The sequence below is a fragment of the Pristiophorus japonicus genome, chromosome 2 (assembly GCF_044704955.1).
Source record: "Pristiophorus japonicus isolate sPriJap1 chromosome 2, sPriJap1.hap1, whole genome shotgun sequence".
Taxonomy (NCBI): domain Eukaryota; kingdom Metazoa; phylum Chordata; class Chondrichthyes; family Pristiophoridae; genus Pristiophorus; species Pristiophorus japonicus.
In genome coordinates this window covers 40,665,390-40,675,712 of record NC_091978.1, presented here as the reverse complement: position 1 = coordinate 40,675,712, position 10,323 = coordinate 40,665,390, and the positions used below count along the sequence as shown (strand labels likewise).

Below are 10,323 nucleotides of genomic sequence, written 5' to 3'. Positions count from 1 at the left end.
CGACGCTTATTAAGATCTTCGGCTGATTTCAGAAGTAACAGTGCATCGTAAGCGTCTGTGCAAGTTTGCACTGCAGGGGAAGCCTTGTTCTGTATTACAGCCTGTGTCATTCTGGAGAATGTTATATTAAAAGCTTCTGTTATCAAACCCTCAACACTTACATTAACGTCCTGGGGTCTACTCGCCGAATTCCTTCTTGCAATGTGGAATATTACTATAAATTTTAGTCAATAACCGCATCATACTATAATTTCTATTTGCTTTACATAAAGGAAGGACCCATGACTCCTTTATTTCCTTTGGTCTGTTCAAATTAAGCAACGTTCGTTGTTTGATATTTCATTCATTAAAAAGAATCGAATAGCTTATGAAAGTTAGCTAAACTTTTATTTTATATATAGTCGGATATAATTGTTCCTTGGAAACTTGTCGTTTATTGCGTTGATAGTGCTTAGATGTTTTATTACTTGAAGCTACTTATCAAACTCCACACACGTTGAGGTTTGACCTGACCCAACTAGAGTGCCTTTGCTATGCCATTTCTAACATCTGGCCAGATATTTCACTCAACTCACCAACGAAATCAACTGGCCCGGGATCCTCGCTAAAACTCGGAACTCTTGTAGTATTGAAAATATCCTTTCACTGGTGTGGTTTGCCGTAATATGTTCTGCAAAGCGACAACAATTAATATTATTCAAGTGTCATCGTCACTCAAAGGGCTACGAATGTAATGAAGATCGCTTGTAACCAGTGGCAAATTCTAATGCAGTTTATAAATGCATAGAGACATGAATAGATAGACATAAATTATTTCAGTTCAATCATTTCTGTTGTGTTAGTTTTTCTTTTTAATAAGAAAAAGGGGGCTCCGTGTGATCTGCGGGTCTTGTGCTCCAGCGGGGAGAGGCTGTGGCGAGTCATTAGAAGCAGCTCATTGCTGCTGTACATGGAGTAATTTGCAGGAAATTAGAGGGTGGTCCCCTCGCTAAAGTTTGTCTGGCATTGACAAGAGCCCACTGCTGTCCCTTACGCCGTTTCATTTACATGCAAATGACTGCCAGCAGCTACTCTCCAAATAGCAGGGGCAATCGGATACTGCAGCATAGAGAGAGAGAGCTTTGATATGTTTTTTCTCTCTCTCTTAAACACTCTGCGATCAGCGGTAATTACAGAGCGGCTGACGGCAGAGAGCATTCGAACTTTAAAGATTAACTTCCAACTTCTGGCAATCTATGGAGAGAAAGGCTGGTCATTTGCACTGGCTGAATGAGATATTACTTGTCAGCTCTCATCTAGCAGCCGGGACATCTATATGATCCCGTGCAATTTCCTATTTTTTTACAATAACACAATTTGCCAGATGTATTAGGAACTGTCCGCACCAGACGTTACATTTATTCAGATTTGTTACCGCTGATTGGTATGTGAATAACTTTAAGTACTTTAATCTTTTCTCCTTTATGTAGTTTATTTATCCATAACTTGTGTGGATGTGTGGATGTCAATATGCATATCCTGGACACTCCATGTGATTTTCAGCATTTATTTTCAGCATTTAAATAAAAAAAACCTCTCTGTTATGGGAAAGAAATAAGTATATACCTGTGCATCTGCATTCGATCTATAAGTTGAATCTCGAACTAATTTTCAGAAAAGTCTATATTATGGAAAAGAGATAAGTCAAGGTATTAAGTTACATTAAAATAACAGAGGCGTCCAGAATGTTAATCTTAAGACAAGTGGTCTTATTTGAGATGATCTTAAAAGGACTTCGACGGATTGGCACCTTGGCTTGTGTGTAAAATCTCATTAGATATCCATGTCGATTAGAAAATTTGAATTGATTTCAATATCTGCATATTCCACTGCATCGTCCTGCCCCTTCTGACAAAACAAATGCACTTGTCTATCATTCATCCATCAGCCCATGCACACCATCACATAATGTGATTTTTTTTGCATCTACTCTATGCCACTGTGAGAAAAGTTTATTTATTTTTGAATTCAAAGGAAAAATCTTTAGTGAAAATGTTAATTTAGGCATAAATCAGAATAAAGTCATTACAGGGCACAAAAATGTTATGGGCGCTGATTGAAATCGAATAGCTTCTTTCAATTTGTCATATTACAGAGAATGGCTGGTGGCTTTGAGTGAAGCCGGGGCCTGGAGTAACCCCCCTGGGCACAACCCTTTGATGGTCTAATAATGTTCACACACCCCCACCGAAAATTACATCTGATTGTTTCGCCGATTATTTCACAGAACTTTTAATTTCTGCTTTCCAAAGGATCATTGCCCTCGGTAATTGCAAAGGACCTGTTCGTGTATGTGTCACGAATCTGAGGTTGGGGGGTCTAATTTTCGTGCATGCTACCAAATTTACTTTGTTAACAGCTAATTCAATGCTCAGTGCTCCACAAAAAACACAGGAAAGCTGTTCCTAAAAGCAAGAAAGTTAGGCTCTATATTTAAGTGTAGCGTTAGAATGCATCCATTTTATCACCATATTTACCATTAATTTTTAAATTAAAATTCAATATTCCATATAAAAAAAACGATTTACCTTAAAAGCCTGCTTGTCATCCATTAAATTAAAGCTAGCACTTCCATTAGCGAGCCTGTATTTATTGTTAAAACGATCGTAATTTAAAATTGCTTAACTTTAATTTCTAGTAAAGTGTTCATTTTCTAATAAAAACAAATCTAGCTCAGAACCAAGGGATGACGTATTAAACAGAAGAGTAGGTGTTAAGGTAGAAAATAGTTCTTTGTTTGCTCCCCCCTCCTCACCTCAATTATTTAAAGAAAGCGCCACCCCCTCCCAAATAAGGCTATTTAGATGCTTTCCAGATGAGTGGAAGTGTGCTGAAAAAGACCTGACAGCCAAGTATATCACAGGCAACATCATCCGTCTCTCTCTGTGATGTAGATTAGAGGCTATTAGGGGCAAGGGATTAATTTGTAGCCAATTACAAAACGCTGCTGAATATGAATGCATAAATAACATGCAGTCTGGCGTGTGTGTGTGGGACAGAAATGTCTAGGGGGAGTCCTAGGGGAGACAGTGAGGACCTTCTAAGGATCAGTAGCACTTTGTGACTTCACGTTAACACCCTTGATCGACGCCAGGGGTGGACCGGATTCAAAGATTTGACTGTGCACATTACAGCAATATATATTTTTTAAAGACTATTAGGTTTTTTTTTGGAGGGGGGAGGGGGGGAGTCATGAATGTGAATAGAGAAAAGGTTCAGCCCGCTGATATCTCCTTACCATCAGCGGCGGTGGCAGATCCGATGTCTTGCACCATCCACACTGAAGCCATGGATGTGAATGGGGATCAGAGACTCCCAGGCAATGATCTAGCTGCTTTCTCCTGCCCTGCCAGCCGGGAACGGCAAGAGGACACGCAGGGCATCTCTGGCCAAGAGGCAGTGGTCGTGCTCCCTGCTCCAACTAGCAACAACAGGACCACCTCTTTCTCAGTCTTGGACATTCTGGACCCCAACAAATTTAACAGCAGCAAACGCCGGCAGTGCAGCATTCTCTATAGAGCCGGCAGCGAGTACACAGTGGCAGCGGCGGGGGAAAGGGCTGCAGACGCTTTTTGTGAAATTGCAGATCAGAAAACGATAAACGACAGCGGTTTGGACACATGCAAGAAGCCAACTGACATAATCAGTGAGTATCTGGGTCCTGTGCGCTATTTTGTTTCCTTCTTGCGCCCCGCGCATACAAGTGTTTGCTGTAAGTTTTGCGCGAATGTGCAAAAGTTTTTTTTTTAAGTGATGCTTAGAACCCGAGTCCACCGCGACCAGGTAAAGAATCCCCGACCGTAGTCCCTAACCAACCCCCCTCGTGTGTTTACAGCCGAAATCCGCTGTCCACAATGAATTGTGATTGCAGACGCTTTAATAACCAAACAGGCTATGTTAAGGTAAGGTTTTCACAGTCAATGGTGCTGATGGAAAACTCGCAGGTACCGATACATGCTGAGGCAAGTCTGTTAAGTATCGTAAGTAACCACGGGAACACGTCTCCTCTCCAAATGATCTTAAACGATCTTAATTGCGTGATTCCATGTTGATTTGGAAGGGTTTGTGATGGTCCAAACGTTTAATGGTTATGATAGATTTTGGCAAGCCAATATCGTTTACCTATTAGTAAATCAGTTCCTAGCACCCCGCATTTGATTGTGTAATTACCTTTGTATAATTTGAGGCCTCTCATGGTGCATTCGACTAGTCTTTTTTTAAAGAGGTCGTTTGCCAGAAATAAATAGGAATCGCTGCCGTTTAAAGGCGCTTTTTCCAATCTTTCAAAGACATCTCTGGAGTTTATCCTTCATGCTTTGGGCGACAGATTCAATTTTCTCTCTCCCCTTCGGTTTTTAGGACGAATCAGACTAATTGTGACAAAACGCTGGTTATCTCTAGAAAAACAATTAAAGTTCTTCGATTGCATTTAAGGTAAAATGTGCTTAGCAGCGTTAAAGAGCTCTTATAATGGCGAAAATCGCCCCAGAGTGGCATGTTGGGCTGGGGTGATCGATATCCTATTATCGAATTCTGCATATCTCTTTCAAACAGCTTGCAAACACTCCTAAAACGTCTAAATTATAGGGTCAAAATTCGGATAATTACTCGATTAAAACGTATTACAGTTATTAGTGGCTGCTATTGATCGCGTATTGCTTTCGACCCAGGCTCCAGATTGCAACCTGCACACGTCTTTCAAAAAATGTACTAACTTTCTCCCCACTAATCTGGTGACATTCGAGGACAGAATGACACAACAGTTATCGAACAGGACTTTCCTTAAACTTGAAAGTAACAAACTGTAAAAACAAGGTGCTGCCCGATATAATAAACGTGTTGTCTGGAAGTCAGTCTTTAGACACAATATGATCCAGGTGTATCATTGTCAAAGTTTGAAGATTGTTTAGATCAAATGAAACATTTACAAAGTAAGCAGAGGAACCGCAAATTAAAATAATATATTAGAAGGTCAGATTGTTAATTGCGGCCGTTCCCAGGAGACAGTTTCTATAATGCACAGAACACTTGCTCATGTTTGGCTGTTGATTAAATGAGGGGAGGGAAAACATAAACACTATATGAAGTAGGAGTTTAAAGGAATGAGCCTTAATGCGACAGTATGTAATTTCTATTAAAAGTGGTAAATGTTTGGAAATGCTTTATTATTTTCTCCTAGCCTGTCTAATGAGGCCTTAATATGATCACAATTAATGTAAGTGTCCTGCAATTAGTTTCTGTAATAGACGGAATCCCCTTACAGACACCAATCGAGTTTAATTAGCACAGCTTTAAATCTTTTTGGTGCTTTTTTCATTAACAGTACGCTTATACAGTAACTGTTATTTGTAAGTGTTGCTGTGAAAAGATGCACATGCGTGTCGACGAGTACTTTTCGTCACAGTACACACCATTTTTATTAAATAGTTATAAATAATGATATTGTCATTATCATTAAAACAATTTTCCGTAGATATAGATTATATAGGCAAATAAAATGGCAGGTATATTCGGATTATACATAAGTGAATAATTCTCAGATAGTCGATATCCGCTTTATTCTAAACAGCAAGTATGCCACACACTATTGGGAACACATCTTCACACATGACCCCTAGAAATCGCCGAATTTGTCACATGTGAACTCTGAATAACTGTTAAATTCTCATTTCGTCGCGTTATAGGATAAATCAAGAGATAAACAAAACAAAAAGTCTGTTCCAATTAAGTCATCTTGAGTTTTCCTTCACTTTCAACAGTATTCGCCTTTGTCCGTGTTAACTGTAGTGAGTTATTTGTTTTACAGGAAGAAATGTTTAAAAAACTTAATAAAACTCGAAGAGCAAATTCTTGTTATCTGGAATTGACAGGGCTCGTTTAAATGCAATAGAAAAGTTGTCACCGAGTTAATAGATTGTGTAGATATTTATATCATATGCGGCGTTTAACATTTAAGACAACCTGACATTTCAACAATATTGATGAATTGGGTTTGAATTTTGAAGATGTTAATATTTTAATTACAAACAATGTTTAAAAATGATTTGCGAAGTCGGGTATTACAGCACAGACTGGATGTGTTTTCAACTTTTAATTTTTCGTGTGATGCGTGTTGAATTTTGATTTTGAAGTTAAATGTATTTAGTTAAGAAGGAGCAATGATTTCTTCAGAAATATTGAACAAAATATTCAGATTTTTGCAACAAAATGCTCAAAAAGGGGTACTTTTTTTTCTTATCCTTTTTTCTTCGAAGCCCTGTACAAATGTTGGTATCTAATCCTCTGTGTTTTCTATTTCTCCCTCCTATTGCCAGAAGATGGAGATTTCCTAGACAGTTACAAAGCTGATGAATGTGAGAAGGACTTTTGCCGGAGTTTAGAGACAGACCACAGCAGCAGCAGCGAGACTCCGCGGCAAGAGGACGCCGAGGAGTACAGCGAAGATAGCGGTGGTGGAAGAAGAGCAGGAGGAGGAGGAGGCATTCTGGCCGCTGCAGGGGAGAGGATGTCCGGGGTGGAGGGAGACGAGGAGGAGGAGGAGGAGGAGGAAGAGGAGGAGGAAGAGGATGGCAGTGGTGGTGGAAGAGGAGAAAGTCTGAGCCCCCAAAGCCAACAGAACCAGCAGCAGCCGTCCCAGGGGTCCCAGCAGCAGAGCCAGGCTCAGCAGCACAAGAGCAAGAGGAAGCGGAGCGGCTCGGAGGCCAAGTCGGGCAAACCCCGCCGGGCCCGCACCGCCTTCACCTACGAGCAGCTGGTGGCGCTGGAGAACAAGTTCAAGTCGACCCGCTACCTGTCGGTGTGCGAGCGCCTCAACCTGGCGCTGTCGCTCAGCCTGACCGAGACCCAGGTCAAGATCTGGTTCCAGAACCGCAGGACCAAGTGGAAGAAGCAGAACCCCGGGGCGGACACCAGCGCTCCCACCGGCGGAGGCGGTGGAGGAGGAGGAGGAGGCGGTGGAGTGTCGGGCATGGGCGGACCGTCGGGGGTGAATCACCTCGGTGGCCTCAGCCCCATGAGCTCGTCCTCTCCGGTGGGGGGCTCGCTCGCCATGCACTCGGCTTACCCGGGCCCCGGCGGTCTGGTGTGCGCCGCCCAGCTGCCCTTCCTGCCCTCCCCGGCTGCCGTGCTCTCCCCCTTCATGCTCAGCTCGCAGACTTACGGGGCTCCGGCTTTTTACGCTCCGCACTTATAATAAAAGAGCAAAGGAAACAAAACAATATAAATCCCCCTTCCCTCCTCCTCCTCTCCAGAAATACACAAACTAACTTCAAATTTAATAAAAACTAATGGTAGAGATAAGTCAGGTCCTGTTTTTTTTTAAAAAGCAACATCAGTCCTATATTATGGGATTAAACCCCCCCATAACCCCGGGTTGTTGTGCCAATGGGAGATCGGTAACACAGTCAGAATTTGCTTTGTTGATCAATAATAACAAAACACTCAACCAATATAAGCATTTCATATTTACCTTTGTTTTGCTGTCGCCGACGTTTAACTGAATGCAGTTGCAAGTCAGAACTGTTAAATATTTTCTCCACACTATTCAACTGATACTTTTTTTTAAACTAAGCACCTTTGCACTTAACCAAACTCCATTTAATATTTATCACAAAAGTCGAATTCCTTAATCTTCACTGCACGAAAACAAATACACCAATCTCTGACTTTAAAAAAGGACTGTAATGCTGTAACACCGACATTGTAACACCAGGAACCATTTAAATAATTTGGTATATTTATGTGGGTCGCTGCTCATATTGCTTTATACATTTAGGATTTTAAAATCACTTGATTATCCATCGTGATGGCAGGAATGCAGCAGAATTCTAGAAACTGTAACACAGGATTCCTTTGCATTCACCCCCCACAATGGTGCTTTTTTTGTTTCGTGTAATAAAACTTCGTTTGCGCAGAAAAAAAAATCAAAATGCTTTTCAATTTGCAAATATCCCCTCCTCCCCACAAAAAAAAGAATCAATGTAACAAAAACAACTTTATTCCTGGCGTATTTTAGCTTTTCAGGCTAAGTGTAATACAAGGAAGAAGGCGACATTCCACAAAGCTGGATGCTGCCTTTTGATGCAGGGAATCGGTATTCCTTTCACCGCTCAAAATACAAACGGAATACTTTTGTAATTGGATAAATTTTATGGAGAGATTGTGGAATTTCAGGAATGCATTCGGCATAACTGTTGCAGATATCTTGATGAGGGCGTGGAGCAAGAGTCTGTCTCTGGGAGTTATTTGTGTAGAATGTCGGTCTACCGTCTCCCGTACTTTTTAAGTGAGGTGTTGAAATACATCTGCAGGGTTCATTTTGGATATTCTAATTTACTCCCCTGTAAACCACGTGAAATAAGAATATTGTATCTTTGACTGCAACGCAAGCCTTGCATAATGCGCAGGGAGTGCGGGTTATTATTCCAAGGTTGTAACTAGAAATTTATTTCAGGACACAGAAAATAGAGCTGAGAATTGATTCACCAACCCTTCCCCCTCATCACTGTTTTTTGTTATTCTTTATAGATCAGGTTTTAGATTAATCAAAATGTGCAAAATTACACCCGATTCGCATATCTCTCTCGGTTATGATATAAAATTTAATTTATTTTTGTAAATTTATGTTAATAGGGTTAAACGAGAAATACTACAAATTCTCCTGGTGCTATAAATGGACTTTGAAGCATTTGATTTTTGAACACAGATTGTGTTATCCTCTTAATCCCGATAGATTGGAGATTTCCGAATATGTGGTAGGCAGCTCCGAACAGATACTACAGCTTTTGACTGAAGCTCTTTTTACTCAGTGGGAAGAAAATCAATAGTGAAGATTTTCTGGGTATGTTTTCAGGCAATCTCTCCCCGTTATTGTGAGGGTCAGTGCGCCGTACTTCTATCAGCGTTTGTTTGATTCCATATCCGAGATGTTCGGAAATTGTAATGAGGCGGGTGAGGGGGGAAGTTACTGAAGAGGGGGGGTGGGGTGGGGGAATAAACTTGTTAATGTTTTAATCTCATAGTAATTCGTGTGTATTCCATCAAAGGGGAATAACAAGGTTCGACCTCCACCGAGTTTTAAACTGGAAACTTTCCCCTGTGCTCTGTAACAACCTGTCCTCAATAAAAAGGGACTATTGCCTCAAAATATCAACTGAACATGGAATAACTGGATTTTCCTGGAAATAACCCAATTTCTATTGATTGTATTATTTTATTATTGTAATCTTATTATGGTTCGTCTTCTGTAAAATGTGTTAGGAAACACCCAACTCGAGTCTCAGGGTACATAATTTACAAAAGTGGCAGTTCTGTATATTGTTGACAGAGAATGCTTTCTCTTGTGAAATCATTATTATCCATTACTTGAATTATTATTTATAAAATGAAGTGGCCGCTTAGTCCATGGATCGAGGAACTGGCAAAGGAAAGATCAGCCAGTCCGAAACACCGTTCCCAATCATGTTTTTTAAAGGCGCGAAATGGAGAATTAGAACCAAACATAAACACAAATATCAAAGGGATCTGAGATTGTTTTTCTTTTATTTACATTGTATATTTATGATGTTCTATAGTTGAATTTGTAATTGATGTAACTTATGAGAGAATGGTACTCCGAAATTATATGGCCAATTAACGAACGAGCACTTTGGTAGTTGAAATACTTTAAATGAACAATCAATAAACTGAGTCTATGCTAATTACGCTGTTTGTTGGTTGTATTTTAGTCAGTGTGCACATACCATATAGTGAATATATTTGATATATGTAAAACCTATACTATAAACAATTTGCACTGCTGTTCACAGGTGCTGGCGTTACTGTTTACAAAAAGTAAAGTGGCATTTTAATAAACAAGAGATGTTACTGAGATTTGGTGCTTGCCTGAGCATTCAGGTCTGCTCATTTTCTACAGTTTCTGACCACCTGGCCGTCTTCTTTCTGCTTGTCCCCCAAAAGAGTTGTCCTGTTCTTTCTCCCTCGCCTCCATCTTGTGGTAAAACTTTTTCCTTGTGTTTTTTTTAATGCCCTCGTTTGATGTTAGATCTTGGAGGCATTATGCCATTCCTTTCCTATCACTCCTCACCCTCTCCCTTTATGTGTCAACCCTGGACATTTTATTGGCCCGCGTCTTTTCAAATTTACAGAAGAGGTTTGGGGGAAAGCGAGATTGGAATATGAAGGGAGAAGTTAGGAAAGGCACTCCCACTTCTTCCAGATTTTATAGTAAACATCACTTCGACGTTAACTTCACTCATTTCCATTCCTTCCCGCCAGTTTTATCAT

General features: G+C 40.5%; 1 protein-coding gene across 1 annotated transcript; it reads left to right on the top strand.

The window, feature by feature from the left end:
* The first annotated feature begins 3,231 nt into the window (after positions 1–3,231).
* Positions 3,232–7,231, top strand: nkx1.2lb (NK1 transcription factor related 2-like,b). Its single transcript, XM_070859701.1, has 2 exons — positions 3,232–3,685; positions 6,354–7,231. The coding sequence occupies exons 1-2, from the start codon at positions 3,232–3,234 to the stop codon at positions 7,229–7,231; spliced, it is 1,332 nt and encodes a 443-aa protein (XP_070715802.1).
* Positions 7,232–10,323: the final 3,092 nt, after the last annotated feature.

What these genes read in the sequence shown, in the direction of transcription:
- nkx1.2lb (XM_070859701.1), top strand. Translation starts at nt 3,232, where the DNA reads ATGAATGTGAATAGAGAAAAGGTTCAGCCCGCTGATATCTCCTTACCA. An exon ending in GAAGCCAACTGACATAATCA is followed by an intron (nt 3,686 to 6,353) that starts GTGAGTATCTGG and finishes TCCTATTGCCAG; the next exon opens with AAGATGGAGATTTCCTAGAC.